The sequence below is a fragment of the Drosophila yakuba genome, chromosome 3L, assembly GCF_016746365.2.
Source record: "Drosophila yakuba strain Tai18E2 chromosome 3L, Prin_Dyak_Tai18E2_2.1, whole genome shotgun sequence".
Classification (NCBI taxonomy): Eukaryota; Metazoa; Arthropoda; class Insecta; order Diptera; family Drosophilidae; genus Drosophila; species Drosophila yakuba.
Genome location: NC_052529.2, coordinates 11,307,306 through 11,323,821, shown reverse-complemented (window position 1 = coordinate 11,323,821; position 16,516 = coordinate 11,307,306). Strand labels below are relative to the sequence as shown.

Genomic DNA, 16,516 nt, shown 5'->3' with positions numbered 1-16,516 from the left:
CTTATTAACCATGAACAAAACCAATTTGTATCTAAAATTCATAAAAATTATTTAAATTAAATAAAAATAAATTGTTTAATAATCAAAAATTTTAAGAACATATAAACAAAGCATATCAAAGCTTTTCATGATCATGCCCTTCTTTACATTACCTTCATACTTATCAATAGATAAGAACTCGAGAAATGTTAAAAAACAATTGAAAAAATTAATCATCCGTTCAAAAGTAAAAACTGTATAGAAATATGGTTTAAAACTGCATTTATTCAGACATACATTAATATGTGTATATGGTTGGAGGGCACAAAGCCATTCTTTATCTGTATCTTTCTTTCTCCCCTGGGAGCTTACAAAACTAATAAAAAACAAACGCAAACTTTCAGACTGCGATGCTGACTTGGCTGATGGTTAGCTAATGTGAATGCGGTAGCGGTTATATATACGTATATATAAATATAAATCTGTTTGCCTTTAAATCGGTCCGCCAACTGTACACAAACTGATAAGTAACTGGGAAAGTAAACGGAATACTTGGGGAATGCATCAAGGCGTGTTCGTTGCTCAGCGCCCATTCCAATGGCATACGTGTCCGTTTTCAAATGCCAGGTTGATCCTGGGATGAGGAAGTGGCCTGGCTGCCTGCACCGACTGCCGGGCCGGATCGTCCTCGAAGTACAAGCACTGCTGCACGAAATCCAGAAAGAGAACTTGTGCCTGGCTGGCTGCCGCGGGCAATGCCTGCAAATTGGCATCGCTGCAGAGTCCATGGACCAGTTGCTCGCAAATTCGCGTATTGGTATCGACATCGAATAGGGGTACGCCGAAGCTAACGTCCAGCAGGGTCCACTCCTCAGTGGCGTCCTCGTCGGACACCAGCGACGGCGAAATCTCCTCGATCTCCACGGAACTCTGAGACACCAGGTCCGCACGACTGCTGCACTTGGCCAGTTCGCTAGCCAGCACTTGGCTACAGTCCGGAGCAGTGAACTCATTCGCCGGACCATGTTCTGGTGTGGCCGCAAAGTGGTTTTCATCGGGACTCTTCAATTGAAAGCTTGTCACCTCGTTCGTTGGCACATGGTTTGGTTTGCTGGGCGCCGCAATTGAGGCTCGTTTCTGACGCTGCGATGGCTTCAGTCGCACCTGCAGTTCGTAGTCCTCGCAGCCGAGATCCGGCACTCCAGTGTTTAGGAATGTTATGTAGCCGCACTGCTGACGCAGATCTAAAAGGCTGGACAGTTTATGAACGGCTCGATGGGCAGCCCACTTCGCTTGGCGTGTGTCTGCCGCTTGGAACGGAAATGATTCATAGTGGAGCGAGCCGGCTGTGCGTATTCCGTAGCCTTGGAGCAGCACACAGCCGTTCTTGAGCTGATCGTTTACGTTGCGGAAATTCTCGGAATTAAGCACGTATGAATCAGAGTGCAGGATGTTCACCAGCAGTTTGCCATAGCCCAGGAACAAGCGTGGCAAGCTCTTCAAAACAGTTCCGCGGCAGAGTAGCAAACTGGGCGGTCCATAGCCTGAATAAAGAAGTATTTAAAGAATATCAAGTGGGATAACAATATTAAGACCTAACCTGTGATATGATTGTAGAATAGCTTGCTCCACATGGGCGCCACATCGGAGCTGCGCAGGAATTGGCCGAAGTAAGGAATGCTGAATGTATGACTGAGCGACGCCGTCAGCGGCGAAGCAGCAATTATAAACTTGTACTTCTTCTCGAGAACGCGATCTCTTGTTTGCCGATCCAAGCCCTCTAGGCACTCCAATCGCAGCAGATCCAAGCCACCCGGCAGCAAGTGTCGCAGTGAGCAAATGGTCGAACGCAGAATGACCGCGTGGGCGAAATAGCGCGAGACATCGCCTTCGCCCTCGGCATCCAGCAGCGAAACTTGCTCCAGTTCAGCCAGAAAGCTGTCAAGGCTCTCCTCGCACAACTTGCCCACTTCGAACATGGTCACAGCGTGGTTCTTCAGTCCGGGTGACAGGTTGCCCATCATGAGAAAAGCGGTGAGCGTGGAGTCGAAGAGGAAGCCCACCCTCTTACCGCTTTTTGGCAAGGCAGCGGCCGATATCGCAGCCGATGGAGCAGCCTGCTTTTGGGCAGACAGATCCTCTTGTTCCAGCTCCGAGCTCAGTTCCTGCTCATCGCTGTTGTTCACCCGCTCCTGGGGCGTCGTATTCAGGTTGGCAAAGCTGAAGTCACTGGTATTGCCGTCCGAGGAGAGGTAGCCTATGGAGCTGCTGTCCTTATCCTTGTCCTTCTCCCTCTCCTTGGGTGTCTTTGGCGATTTGGGACTCTGGTCGAATTCGAAGCTGCTACTGGCATGTAAATTGTAATTCAGCGGTGTTATCTGCGGCGTTTCGGGCGTTTGTTGCTGGTTGTATCCCTCCCAGCTGGAATGATTTGTCTGATTGACCAGATCTTCTTTGCGATGTGCGAAACCCAGACGGCAGATAAACGAAATGGCCTGCTTAACGCTATCCAACTCCAGTTGCAGCATGTGCGCCAGCTCGGCAATGGTCATGTGCTCATCCGCGCTGACAAAGATCTTGTACAGTAGATTCTCGAAGTAGTCCCCACTCACGCGATTCATCACGAAGTTACGCAGCGGCGGTATGGATATCCTGTCCTCTCCGCTAATGGGCACATCCAAATATATTAAACCCTTCCTGTATAGGCTATGCACCACTTCGTGATCGCATTTCCCAGCCGGCTGGGCACCAAAGTCAATCAAGTCATCGAGCAGGGCTCTTTCAGCGGGCGATAGATAGCGAATGTCCGCTTCCAGGACGTAGCCAATGTCCAGTCGCCACCAGGGCTCGATGTGTATGCGGACCGGAAAGCGTGGCAGGAATTCCAGCGGATTGGGCCGCGACCCGAAGATCAAGGAGCGTGGTGTGTGGGTCTTTAGATCGCTAATAAGGGCCAGGTACTCGTTGCGGCCAATGCCCAAGACACGCAGACAGTCGGCGGCCGTAAAGTTGGGCAAAGTATCGTAGCTTTTGTCGCTACGCAAGAGCTGACCCAACACATCCAGATAGTAGTTGAAGGGCGTCACCCGCAGGCCCTTTGTGACGATATCGGCCAGGTGGTAGGGAAACGCACCCAATCCATTGATGCTCTTCTGGACCAACAGCTCGTAGTAACGCTGCTCCCGGCGAAACACCTTGGCGGCCAGATTGCCGCGGAATCGAAGCTGATTCTTCAGACTGTAGTTGAAGACGAACTTCTCGTAGTCGCGCTGATTGTTGTGCAGCACAGATCGCAGGTGCACGGGCAGCAGTTCCCAGGTGACATTCCCACGCACACATTGCTGCAGTTGGTTTTGGCAATTGGTTCCAGAGCCAGTGGTCGCGTTGCTACCTCCGCTGGTGGCCAAATCATCTTGCTCCGTCATCTTGGCAGTCGGATTGGGTTTTCCAGCTGGTCGGACTAACTCATTGCATTCGTTCCGGCTGCGGAATCCACTATTTTCTTCCTGCGTATTATTTTTCTTTATTTTTTTTTCGAGGAACGATAGGTCCGATAACACGGCCACGGTGTTATTGGTTTCTTACGTCGACAGCTGATAAGGCCGCTTGTGTTATACAACACTGGACAGCAACCAGTTTTTCGATGGTTTGATAACTTTGAGTATTAGTCATGAAATCCATTCATTTTGTAATTTCATAATCACGTTTTACAAACTTAAAACATACAACAGTAAAACTAGTGATCAGCAATTTTGGGTTAGAACATGGAATCAATTTAACATTATGAAAGGTTTCTTGCAAATATAGATGATATTAACATATATTTTTAAACACGAATATTAATATAAATATTAAGTTCAAACTTCCAACGGACGTCAATCGGTAGACACGGCAGTGCCTAACAAAATGTTCGATAAGTTTGCGCCTATCTGCGTGCTATCGATATCACTAGTACATCGATAGCACATCGTTTAGAATGATTTTCAATATTCGTTGTTGGCTGCTTTATTCATAAACACTCACGCTTTTGTAGTCAAAATTGCCAAAGCCTTGACGAACTATTGAGTTCTATAGGTTGGCTATCAGATTGTAAGGAAGCCGGCGTTTAGAGCTCGCGGCGCAGCTAGCAGAGGCAGCGACAGCGTCAGAGCAGCGGCAACATAAGAATTTAAGGTCACCGCGACACAAAAAAGGGACATCAACATCGATTTTTTTGCACCCTTTTCATTTTGCCAGTGGAGGAGCACAATCACTTTTGGCAAACAAAGAAAAGGGGCGGCGGCGGGGGCGTAAAGTGCGCATATATCAGCAAAGATGAGCGGAGGCGGCGGTGGCGAGGAGGATCAGCATCTGCCAGGTGTTTCCAGGTGAATAATTTCAATTGCCTAACTGTTGGCATATTAAATCTGGTTCTTTGTGCACACCAGTGCATCAGGATCGGCAGCTGGAACGGCGGGCGGGCGGGCCACGCCCGAAATGAAGCGTTCGGCGGTGCGCAGCCTCATCCAGCGTTATTTCCACCAACTGCAATCTGGCTGCGGGAATGCCCAGTGCAGCAATGCCAATTGCGCCTCCAGCGGCAAGGTGGCGCCCATGACGCCCAACGAGGTGGCCGCCCGAGCTCTGCAGCTCTTCTCACAGGATGCACAGCTCTGCGAGGCATCCACATCGGCGACCAGCAGGTGAGAATTCTTTTTAAGCAAGTGGGTTGTGGGAAGTCAGGAGATGGGATAGATCATCACTAAGTTGATTGTTTCCATTTTAATTACCAAAGTAGTAAGGTTGCCAGAGCACCAATAAATAATTCTTTAGATTACTATGTTTCCACTTGTTGCATACCACTGAACTTTGAATACCTCATTTCAGCCCCCAAGATGTGGACATGCTTTCGCCGAACGACAGTAGCAGCAGCAGCAGCGGCAGCTCGACAAGCACCATTACCTCCGCCAGTACCACCACGACAACCAGCAGACAATCGCAGAGTACGCCAGCTGCCGTTGTGGTGGCCGTATCCAGTCCAAATCTTGTCCAGAGTGTGCCGCCACTGGATCTCGCCGGCGCTGAACCCTCCTCCGGCGACTCGGAACCATGTACACCCACCCTGCCGCCAGTCCAGAGCCTGGATGCCAATAGCCTGATGGCACTCTATGAGCAATGTAGGGCGGCTGACAGTTACGACAGGATTTGCCACGCAATCGGCGATGTTTTTTCCAGCGTAGATAGACTGAGCAAGAGCTTCATTCGCAGCGCAGAACCAGCGGCTTCTAGTAGCCTCCAGGAGCTGCTGGCCAATCCACCGGAGGCTTTGAACAAGGAGCAGCTACGAACTCTAGAAGGCGAACACGATAAGGACGAAGATAGCACACAGCAGGAGGAAGAACAATCGGAATCCGCGGAAGTAACAGCTAACGCTACTGCTGCAGCAGATGTAGAATCAGAGGCAGAGCCCGAAGAAGAGGACGACGATGTGCCCATGGCTCATACGACAGAGGGAACGTCGGATGAGGATCCAACCCAAAGCAGCGATACTCTGGTGGATCTGTCTGGCTTGCGACGAGTGCAGCGTCTCCTGTTTGGCTGCCAAACACGAGCCATCACGGACAAGCTTACCAGCAGCGTTATCCAGCTGGCTGACTGGGTGCACTACCTGCGTCCCGATTGGGAGAAGGTCATTCACTGTCTGGTCATCTGCTTCGATTTAGCCACCAATAGTGAGTGTTTCAATTGTGTGCCTGTGCCTGAAATGGTTTATGTTACAGTTTTTCTCATTTCCCCTTTAGCCAACAACAGTGTGGTAGACATGGACTATCTGGACAGGGTGCTGCCAAAGTTGTGTCACGCGGCAGCGGCCATGCCAGTGCCGGCACAGGCGCGACTGGCCAGGATCTGGGCGGCCCATTGTGCAGATCAGCTGCACTCGTTGGTGGCCGCCTGCCAGCAGCAAATTACTCTGCAGGTGCTTTTGGACGAGGAATCCATGCGCGAGAACGGCTCCATAATTAGCATCACCAAAGTTTTAAAGGTAATAGTGAGGTTTAGTTTGCCAAATAGTTTGTAAAATGACACAACTCATCTGTTTCACTCCCGCTTGGCAGATTGTCTTCTACGCCAACATTCTGGCTAGCGAGCTGGAGCGACCATCGTGTCGGGCGCCGCTGGAGGATCGAACGGAAGCGGCGACTGCATCTGGCAGTGCAGCAGTGGAGGACGACCTATTCGCCTACAACTCTGTGTTGCAGCCGCACATGCCCAAGTTCGCCGAGGATCAGTTGGAGAAGGCGCTGCAGGTGTCGGCAATCGATTGCCGGAAACCACTGATACCACTTGAGGAGTTCTACAACGAGGCGCTCAGTGAAAACATCCAAATGCACCACGACTACCTGTCCTACAAGACGCTAGCCTTGGAGAGCGAGATTGGTTCCGGGCACACAAACTACTTTTCGTTCATGCTGTACGCCTTCATCCTCACGCCGTCCACAAAAGTGGATGCCCTGTACTATGATAGCAGAATGAGGATGTACAGCGAACGCTACACCTCCCTCTACTCAATCCTCAACAATTTCGGCCAGGAAGGGCAGGATGGAACTCCGCGGCCGGATCTTAAGCTGACGGTGCGCAGGGACCAGCTCATCAATGACGCGCTCATTGGGGTATGTACACATGACTCTTTAGTATCACAGTTAACAGTTGCCAATGATGAACGTTTAATTGCGTAGCTGGAAATGGTGGCCATGAGCAATCCGAAGGATCTCAAGAAGCAGTTGGTGGTGGAGTTTGTCGGCGAGCAGGGAATCGATGAAGGCGGCGTATCCAAAGAGTTCTTCCAGCTAATCGTGGAGGAGATATTCAACCCGGCCTTTGGTATGTTTATACAGCAGGAGGAAACCAACAACATGTGGTAGGTAATCAATCGAGAAGCTTTTTCGTTTGAACTATAAATGTATATCCATGTGCAGGTTCAATGCCACACCCTTCGAGAACGGAGCTCAGTTCACGCTGATTGGTATAATTATTGGCCTGGCGATCTATAACAACGTTATCCTCGCCGTAAACTTCCCCATGGTCGTCTACCGCAAGTTGATGGGCTATTGCGGCACATTCGCGGACCTCAGCGACTGGAGTCCCACGCTGCACAAGAGTCTGAAGGCCATGATGGACTACCAGGGTCAGGATATGGAGGAGGTCTTCGACCAGACCTTCAAGATCAGCTATAGTGACGTTTTCGGTGATATGGTCGAGCACGAACTGGTGCCGAATGGCAAGGATGTGCTGGTGGGGCAGCACAACAAGGAGTTGTTCGTTAACCTGTACAGTGACTTCCTGCTCAACACGAATATCCAGCAGCAGTTCAATGCCTTCCGCAAGGGCTTCGAAATGGTCACGGACGAATCGCCACTGAAGCTGCTCTTCCGGCCAGAGGAGATCGAGATGCTGGTCTGTGGCAGTCGTGTGAGTAGCTACATTCAATTTACAATTTACATTCGGTTTTTGAACTCTGAAACCCTCTGCAGGAGTTCGACTTTGTGGAGCTGGAGAACTCAACGGTGTACGAGGGCGGCTACACGGAGGAGAGCCAGTACATCCAGGACTTCTGGAGCATTGTGCACGCGATGCCCAACGAGGCGAAGCACAAGCTGCTCGAATTCACGACGGGATCGGCGCGTGTACCAGTTGGCGGCCTCAAGTGCCTGCGCCTGTTGATCACGCGTCACGGTCCGGATAGCGACCGGCTGCCTACCTCGCACACCTGCTTCAATGTGCTGCTCCTGCCCGAGTACAGCAGTCGCGACAAGCTGGAGGAGCGCCTGATGAAGGCCATCAACTACTCGAAGGGCTTCGGCATGCTGTAGACTGTGCTACTGTGCACTGTCATTAGGTGCAAGCTGCAAACAGCAAACAGCAAACTGCAAGTCCAAGTCTGTCATCTGGAACTGATACCACCTCTCTGGGAAGAAGATTGAGAATACTTTGATCGGTTTGAGTTCGTTTTGGGTTCTGCCATTTATTTTTGATACGACCTGTTCAATGAGACAATATACATACAAATTATATATATATGCTCAACTCATGGTGCGATGGCGAAGCGAGCAGACCGAACGGATACGCGATTTTGTTTCCCTTTTGTCGCCCATTTAATTGTACATAAACAAATACACACCACACATACTCCATTATGTGAACTTCACCCATGTAACACCCACCCGCATTTAAAAACAGTACCCGCTGAATATTTTCCTAAATAAATTTAAAGTTGTGCGGCAAAGAAAACATATTTTTTTTAGTATTTAAAATTTTTTACATATCCAATTTATTTTTAACAAATTTTTGAACTTTCATTACTAACTGGTATTGTCAAATTCACGTTATTAATTTTATTTATTTAGAATAGGTACGTCTAGGAAATGGCACAGTGTGAAAACCCCATTTCACATCAGCTGACTTGAAGTTCTGGCTTTTTTAGGTACTTTTTTCAAGGCAATATTTTTTAACGGTTTAGTCGCAGCCACACATTTGTTATTCGCGTTTCTGAGTTTCTTGCGGGTGGAACTCCCCATTATTTTGTGGAGCGAAAGGTGTTTTGAATTCCTTAGCATTTATTACAGAAAATGCAACTAGTATAACGTAATGTTCTCTATTAGCAATTTTTAACCACCGATTGCGAGTGCTTGATTGTGTGTGCGAGTGAGAAGGGGAGCGAGTAGTGCAGCATCATGAGAATGCAACAAAGCGCCTTGTTGTTGTTGCTGCTGGCTGTGACGTCGCAAGGAGACGCCGACGTCGCTGCAGCGCCGGAGTCCAATTGGAATGGTTTGTTTTTAATTTCTAACTAGAATGAGTTCATCAGCAGCCATAGAAAATCACATTGCATTCATGTTTTTTTGTTTTCACATTTTCCGGTCTTGAGTGCATTCAACTCCTCTACTTAGTCCACAAATACACAGAGATGAAATGGTATTTTTCTTATCATTTTTGATAAGAAACTAGCACATCCTTTTTTCGTTCAAAAATTAAGAAGTAGTTAATCAGAAATAATAAAAATTTTACAATTGATATGTTTTGTGCTCATTTGTACGTAGTTTCCCCCGACTTCTTTCGGTGTATCTGCAGTACATATCTCTGAGAATTTGTTTATGATCCATATACCATCCCACATCTCCTCTTGCCTTTGAAAATGCCTTTTGTTTTCGTTTCGCTTTGATGCTGCGGTCGTTTACTCTGGAATTGCTGGGAAACGGAGCAGTTGCAGATGCAGATTCAAGTATTCAGATACATCTGCATCTCAGATGAAAGATACAAAGTGGTTCTCAAATAGCCAGTTCGTTTACATATTCAGAAATTAGACAGCTCTAAACGAGCTCAACTCGTTGTCTAACATAATAATGACTTGAAACAATAGTAATATTTATGACCATAATTTAATGACTTTAAAAAGTACAATATGCATTTGTTGTATTCTAATTGGAAGCAATACTAAAATACAGTAGAGCTTACGCAAGTTCAACGAGCATGGTTAAACATTTATTTATAAAAATCTATCAAAATGAAGTCAGCCTAATAATTTTACCTAATATGACTTACTATTAATTATCTATTAATCTTTACTATTGATATACAACTCATGTTTTCATTTACAGAGAAAATCAAAGTGTTCACTGTGGCCACTGAACCCACCGATGGCTATAATAGATATGCTCGATCTGCACGCGTCTACGATATTGAGGTGAGACTCCTATTAAAAGTAGAATTCGGATTAATTAGAGCAATTTGAAGTCGAGACAAGAATATTCTTCACACTGACTATCTAATATCTATGATGATACATTAAGATGTTGTAAATTGGGGTTAGAACATAGAAAATTGACAGCACATCAAGAAAGTTTATTAGAAGACATGTCAACATGTGGGATAATATATAGAGAATATATAGAAAACTTTTGAATGACCGAAATTGGCAAACTTTTATGGTTTATAGAACATCTGCGACTGTTTATATGCAAATGAGTTTTGATTGTTTTTATTGATGAATTTCTAATTTGACGACACACGCAGACAATCGAATTTTCATAAGAACTGGTATAGAAGCTGAAACACAGCATTTATGATAGATAAGAACTAAGCGATGTATGTATGTCTATATTGTTTTAGAAGTTTGAAGACTTGCCCGGCGGCTTGGCACACTTAAGCAACATTGTATTATTAAAATGTCTGGTTAGCATATAGTATAGTAAAGTATATACTAAGCTATATATTATTGTGTGTACGGGGATGTATGTATGCCGCTACCCGAGCATCCGGCGCTGGCGTCCGATTTTCTGATGTGGAACACCGAGATTGGCTGGACATTGTGGGGCAACCGACGGCATGAAGTCAACATATAGTGCACACATGTTGAGATCACGTAGTCCAAGCAGATTCGGTGCAGTCGCCGGGGGTAATTAGCACAATACTTTGGGATTCGGTTCCCGGTCTATTGATAGCTTGGAACTTTCTACACCAAACTGGTGGGAGATTTCGCTTATCGGCTCCAGTGAGTGTGACACTTTTTGTATTGTCGGCCGGCTTAGAATTTAGTTTTTTTTGTTTCAAAAATATATATATGCCCGACAACAAAATGTGCTGATAAGCTCGCTTAGCCGGCTTTTTTTATGGATTGAACCTGATCTGTCCCCCTTTGTTTTGAATTTCTTTATATGTACACTGTTTTTGTATTTGAAGAACTGTGCGACCCAAGATATTTAAACCCGCAGCGTTGCTAAATGAATGAAATTTGTGATTTGAGTTCCTTTTCCATAGAAATGTTATGATTTCTTTTGGATTTCTGTAATATACTTGGTTACTTTGTACCAGCCTTAAGCCGTTTACTTCATGTCTTACATACTTGAAACAATAATTGGCTTAAAGTAAGCAGGATGATATTTTGTAGAAAATAAGCTCGTGGATGAACCACATAAATATATTTAGGCAGCTTAATAATCGAGTTTCTTGTCAGATACAAATATTTTAATAAGAATATATTAATATAATATTTAATCTCTAAAAGGTGACCACCCTTGGCTTGGGAGAGGAATGGAAAGGAGGTGATATGCAGCGACCCGGCGGCGGATTCAAGCTCAATCTTCTGCGCGAGGCAATTGCTCCGTATAAAAATGATCCGGAGACAATCATACTCTTCACCGACAGGTTTGAATTGAAGGAAAAATCAAAGGAGTCTTTATTAAATGAGGTGTACTCTTTCAGCTACGATGTGATCATCACCACCACGCTGGACGAGATCTTTGAGAAGTTCAAGGAGGCGGGTGCCAAGATACTCTTCTCCGCCGAGAAATACTGCTGGCCCGACAAAAGTCTGGCCAACGATTATCCCGAAGTGGAGGGCAAGGCATCGAGATTCCTCAACTCGGGCGCCTTCATGGGCTATGCACCACAAGTTTACGCTCTGCTGGAGGATCCAATCGAAGACACTGCCGACGATCAGCTGTATTTTACCAAGATCTTCCTCGACGAGGCCAAACGCACCAAGCTGGGCTTGAAGCTGGATGTGAAATCGCGTCTTTTCCAAAACCTGCATGGTGCCAAGAACGATGTGAAGCTTAAGGTGGATCTGGACAGCAATCAGGGCGTGCTGCAGAATGTGGATTTCATGACAACGCCGGCCATCATCCATGGCAATGGACTTAGCAAAGTGGATCTGAATGCATATGGCAACTATTTGGCCAGGACCTTCAGCGGCGTTTGCCTTTTGTGCCAGGAAAATCTCTTGGACTTAGAAGTAAGGTTCTTTGTATATGCCTATACACATGCTTATATTAATAAGCAATCTATTTTTTTTAGGAGACAAAGCTACCTGTGATTTCCCTAGCCCTGATGGTCACGCAAGCCGTACCCTTCTTCGACCAGTTTCTGGAAGGCATCGAGACTTTGAACTATCCCAAGGATAAACTCCACTTGCTCATCTACAGCAATGTAGCATTCCACGACGATGACATCAAGTCGTTTGTTAACAAACATGCCAAAGAGTATGCTACTGCCAAGTTTGCTCTCTCCACTGACGAGTTGGATGAGCGCCAAGGCAGGCAATTGGCCGTGTAAGTCTTATAATTAATTATTTTAAATAGATATAAGCCTATACCTTGAATTTTGTATAATGGTTCACTTTTCCAGTGACAAGGCTCGACTCCACCAAAGTGATTACATATTCTTCGTGGATGCAGATGCGCACATCGACGATAGCGAGGTTCTCCGTGAGTTGCTCAGGCTGAACAAGTAGGACAAGGCCACTTCAATCTCTTTGCCCATATAACAATGTTCATATCCTTGCAGGCAATTCGTGGCTCCGATTTTCTCCAAGCCCAAGGAACTGTGGAGCAACTTTTGGGGCGCCCTTTCCGAGGGTGGCTACTACGCCAGGTCGCACGACTACGTGGACATTGTGAAGCGGGAACTTATGTAAGTAAAAACTATACCTTTATATTCTGAAAAGTTAAGAATAGGGAAACTTTCTTTAGTTAGTAGATACAGTATTTTATTTCAATTTTCCAACAATACTTTCTTTACAAAAGAGTTTCCTTTACATTTGGGCTGTAAATAGTTGTTTAGACTAACTTCATGTAAAGCTGATAGATTGCACAAAAAAATGCTGCAGATTCACTTCAAATTCATTAGTTATGTTTTGAAAAGTGCAACAACATTGAAGTAATTCAAGTGACAGTGGGTGGGCTGTGTTCAGTCGAAGGCAATGGAGAAATCCGTCTTAAAACTGCGCCGATCAATGGAGTACATGTTGTCGGCGGTGCACTCATAGAGTCCAGCGTCCATCTGCGTAGCCGGGTCAATCTCGATCTTCGACTTGACCTTGTCGTCGCCGATGCGCCATTCGTGGACGTGCATATAGAGGTGCTGATAGATCTCCGCCCCGTCCTTGTACCAGGTGATATGCGGTCGTGGATTGCCCTTGGCCACGCACAGAAAAGCGATCTTGTGGCCCAGCACGTACTCAAGATCAAAGTGCGAGGCTTGAAGGATTTTGGCGCCCTAAAAAGAGCCACGAAAATGATTGGAGAACTGCAACAAAGTTCCCTCATTTACTCACATTGTTGTTGTTGTAGTACTGATCGGACTCCGGATCGCGATATTTTCCGGTAATTGGCAGTCCGATCTGCACTCTGGACTTGGTTCGTCCACGGCCACGCCCACGTCGCGCCTCGCAAATGGGCGTGGCCAGCATTAATAGCCCCAAAGCGAGGCAGACGATGAGGCACTTAACCTGCATGACTCTCCCGGATAATGGATATGTTTGCTGGCGGAGATCACTGTCACTATCTGTGGTGGCGTTGCTGTGCGAATCTCGTTTGATCGGCGACTGATCCACTCGGCCAGACTCTGCACCACCACTCGGCTCGGCTCATCTAATTTGCCACAATTGTCCGGCGGACTTAAACCGTTTTTGGTGTGCTGTGCTCTCGAAATTCGCCGCTCGCGGCTTTTTGTTCTGGATTCACATTTTCTCATCGCCGCATTTCCACATTTCACTCAATTCCCTAGCTAGATTTGATTTGCACGCTGGCTGATATCGTAGCCCATGGCACCCCTTTCCATGTGTCTTGCTGGGATTCGGTCTAGTTTACAGTGGCCAATGCTTCATGGTGATCTTTCAGGAAAGGTTCCACTGGTAGTTTGAACAAGTGGATAGTAGTGTTCAAATGTTATCCCAATTTATACATTTTGGTTTGTTAAAATGGAGACAAGCAGTCAATTGCATCGAAAAATTGTTATATTTAAAAGAAAGAACATTTTTTGACTTCGTGTTTGGTGTGCTTTTGTACCACTGTGCCTGTTTGAAGGCTATGGAGCACTCAACACTTTGGAACCAAAAAGCCTCGGTTTGTTTGGTTTGCTTTCACACATTTTAATAAAATAAATGCAAAAAAATCACTTGAATTGGGTAATTGAGTCAATTTGTCGGCTTTGTGCGCACACACGCCTATGCACTTTGGCACTCACACATACGCACACAGATGCACAGATACTCACGGACAAGGAAGCAGAAAGGTCGGATTGAAATAGACCTTAAATTTCCATAATCCGAGACGCAAAAATGTATTTTTAAATATTTTTTATTTAACTGTATTCAAAGCATTGTAGTTTATAGTTACATCTCAGCTTAACTGGTTCAAAGGGTGTTTTTAATGGGTCAATCAAAAGTGGAATCTTCTCAAAAGTTAACCATAACGTAGTCCGTGCGAAAACCGCGACGATCGATGGCGTAGATATTGTCCGCTTGACACTCGTAGAAACCTAAAAGGAATGATTTATATTATTTAATTTATAATAATAATAATTGAGCTCAACGTACCAGCATCCATTTGAGTGGTTGGATCGATTTCCATCTTAGATTTAACAATGTTCGCTTCTATATGAGATTCGTGTACCTATATTAATTGAACATTTTGTATATCCATGAGTTTATATTTGGTATAACCATTTCTAAAGTTACCTGAAAGAATCGGTGCTGGTAGAGCTCTGCGCCATCCTTGAACCAGGTGATGGTCGGTCGAGGATTGCCTAATAGAAAAAGGGTCAGTACTTGGTGATTCAACTTCTGGTTAGTCTAATCTCACCTTGAGCCATGCAGAAGAAGGTGATCTTGCGTCCCAGTGTGTAGTCCAACTCGAAATGCGAAGACTTTATGATCTTGGCGCCCTGCAATAAGTTATGCCACATATGTTTAAAACAATTTTAATCTATCCTTGATCCACTTACATTTTCATGATCATAATAGTTGACCGCATCCTGTGATCGGTGCTGAATGACCACGGGTTTTTTGCCCGTGTAGTTGCGACGCTCCGTCTTTCCCGCAGTGCTTCCTATAACAAATTTTGCGATGTTTATCTTAATTAATATAATTTAGATTTAGATTGCTTACTTTGGGCGGCTATATAGATGAGATCGCCGCAAATCAGAAAGCATAGGCAGAGGAGCACGATCCGGTTAAGATTGCAGATGCCACGAGGCATTATTGTCGAGCCGTGATTCCGATCGCCTGCGGTGAATGTTGTTTTCAAACTGCGCTTTCCACATCCGAACGGCACAGAACGCCATCCACTCCGCTCCAATGTGAGCGTTTTTATTGAATTAAGTGAATCTAGTTGGGGGTTGGGGACTTTCGGCGGTGCGACGTCACTTTCCATTTTCGCAACATTGTTGCAAATCCGCTGAACATCGCCATCATTCCGCTCTCGACTTTATCACTCATTCAGCACTTGTATTTTGCGTCTATTTGCAGTGGCATGTTCAACGTGCCCCACGTAACGAGCATCTATCTGGTGAAGAGCACCGCCTTCGATGCCATCTCCTTCAAGCACAAGGAATTCGATCCCGACATGGCCATGTGCGAGTCACTCCGCAATGCGGTAAGTGTGTCCAAGTACCAAGTCATGTTCATGCCTCTCATATACATACTCCTCTCTCTTTAGGGTATCTTCATGTACGCCAGCAATCTGCGCATATTCGGTCACCTGGTCAACGCCGATGACTTCAACACTACGGTGACACGTCCGGACTTCTATACGCTGTTCAGCAACGAGATTGACTGGACGGAAAAGTACATACACCCGAACTATTCACTCCAGCTGAACGAGAGCTACAAGCTGCAGCAGCCGTGCCCGGATGTCTATTGGTTCCAGATCGTGTCGGACGCGTTCTGCGACGATTTGGTGGCCATCATGGAGGCGCATAACGGCTGGTCGGATGGCAGCAACAGCGACAGTCGACTGGAGGGCGGATACGAGGCGGTGCCCACCAGAGATATTCACACCAAGCAGGTGGGCCTGGAGCGGCTCTATCTCAAGTTTCTCCAGCTGTTCGTTCGTCCGCTGCAGGAACGCGCCTTCACCGGCTACTTTCACAATGTGAGTCAAAGAATTGTACACGTTTTTGAGGAATTTGTATTGATATGCCCACCAATTTGTAGCCTCCGCGCGCGCTGATGAACTTCATGGTGCGCTATCGGCCGGATGAGCAGCCTTCTCTGCGTCCGCACCACGACTCCTCCACGTACACCATCAACATTGCGATGAACCGGGCGGGTATCGACTACCAGGGCGGTGGCTGTCGTTTCATTCGGTACAACTGTTCCGTGACCGAGACGAAGAAGGGATGGATGTTGATGCACCCGGGTCGATTGACTCACTACCACGAGGGACTGCTTGTGACCAATGGCACGCGCTACATCATGATTTCCTTCATCGATCCGTAGAGTAGCTAATTTACATAGGTTATATATATATCAAACTGCCATATCGGCCAATCCAAAGAACTGCATACTAAGCCCAATGAACAAATTTGTGTTGATGGAATTGCGGCATCGGCCTTCTGTTTCTGATGATTTTACAAACTACTTTGAGATCGATAGCTTTAGGATACTCCGATGAATCTGTTGCAGCCTTAAGTTAATTATAAGCTTTTTTACCAAGTGCAAAGTGTTCCATTTTTGAATAAATTAATTCAATTATTAAACGAAATATATTTCATTTGGTTT

The 16,516-nt window shown here is 46.1% G+C and overlaps 5 protein-coding genes across 6 annotated transcripts; 2 read left to right on the top strand and 3 right to left on the bottom strand.

Moving 5' to 3' along the window:
• Positions 1–244: 244 nt before the first annotated feature.
• On the bottom strand, positions 245–3,650 carry LOC6533688 (protein FAM91A1). Its single transcript, XM_002094357.3, has 2 exons — positions 1,580–3,650; positions 245–1,523 (listed from the first exon to the last, which is right to left on the bottom strand). Exons 1-2 carry the CDS (start codon positions 3,402–3,404, stop codon positions 562–564), a joined length of 2,787 nt encoding a protein of 928 aa, XP_002094393.1. The 5' UTR covers positions 3,405–3,650; the 3' UTR covers positions 245–561.
• Positions 3,651–3,950: 300 nt separating this feature from the next.
• Positions 3,951–8,247, top strand: LOC6533687 (ubiquitin-protein ligase E3A). Its single transcript, XM_002094356.4, has 8 exons — positions 3,951–4,346; positions 4,407–4,661; positions 4,846–5,690; positions 5,760–6,001; positions 6,075–6,629; positions 6,696–6,877; positions 6,936–7,428; positions 7,491–8,247. The coding sequence occupies exons 1-8, from the start codon at positions 4,294–4,296 to the stop codon at positions 7,827–7,829; spliced, it is 2,964 nt and encodes a 987-aa protein (XP_002094392.1). The 5' UTR covers positions 3,951–4,293; the 3' UTR covers positions 7,830–8,247.
• Positions 8,248–8,450: 203 nt separating this feature from the next.
• Positions 8,451–16,499, top strand: LOC6533684 (procollagen-lysine,2-oxoglutarate 5-dioxygenase). 2 transcript variants are annotated; one of them, XM_015194729.3, is made up of 11 exons: positions 8,451–8,552; positions 8,619–8,787; positions 9,615–9,700; positions 11,021–11,160; positions 11,218–11,749; positions 11,812–12,065; positions 12,142–12,243; positions 12,301–12,426; positions 15,263–15,389; positions 15,453–15,887; positions 15,950–16,499. In XM_015194729.3, exons 2-11 carry the CDS (start codon positions 8,691–8,693, stop codon positions 16,232–16,234), a joined length of 2,184 nt encoding a protein of 727 aa, XP_015050215.1. In that variant the 5' UTR covers positions 8,451–8,552; positions 8,619–8,690; the 3' UTR covers positions 16,235–16,499. The 2 variants fall into 2 exon arrangements, with proteins under 2 accessions (XP_015050215.1, XP_002094389.1); XM_002094353.4 differs by having other exon boundaries at positions 8,499–8,787.
• LOC6533686 (immunoglobulin domain-containing protein oig-4) lies at positions 12,477–13,357 on the bottom strand. Its single transcript, XM_002094355.4, has 2 exons — positions 13,070–13,357; positions 12,477–13,011 (listed from the first exon to the last, which is right to left on the bottom strand). Exons 1-2 carry the CDS (start codon positions 13,247–13,249, stop codon positions 12,703–12,705), a joined length of 489 nt encoding a protein of 162 aa, XP_002094391.1. The 5' UTR covers positions 13,250–13,357; the 3' UTR covers positions 12,477–12,702.
• LOC6533685 (immunoglobulin domain-containing protein oig-4) lies at positions 14,078–15,059 on the bottom strand. Its single transcript, XM_002094354.4, has 6 exons — positions 14,903–15,059; positions 14,740–14,843; positions 14,598–14,679; positions 14,474–14,541; positions 14,333–14,408; positions 14,078–14,274 (listed from the first exon to the last, which is right to left on the bottom strand). The coding sequence occupies exons 1-6, from the start codon at positions 14,991–14,993 to the stop codon at positions 14,192–14,194; spliced, it is 504 nt and encodes a 167-aa protein (XP_002094390.3). The 5' UTR covers positions 14,994–15,059; the 3' UTR covers positions 14,078–14,191.
• Positions 16,500–16,516: the final 17 nt, after the last annotated feature.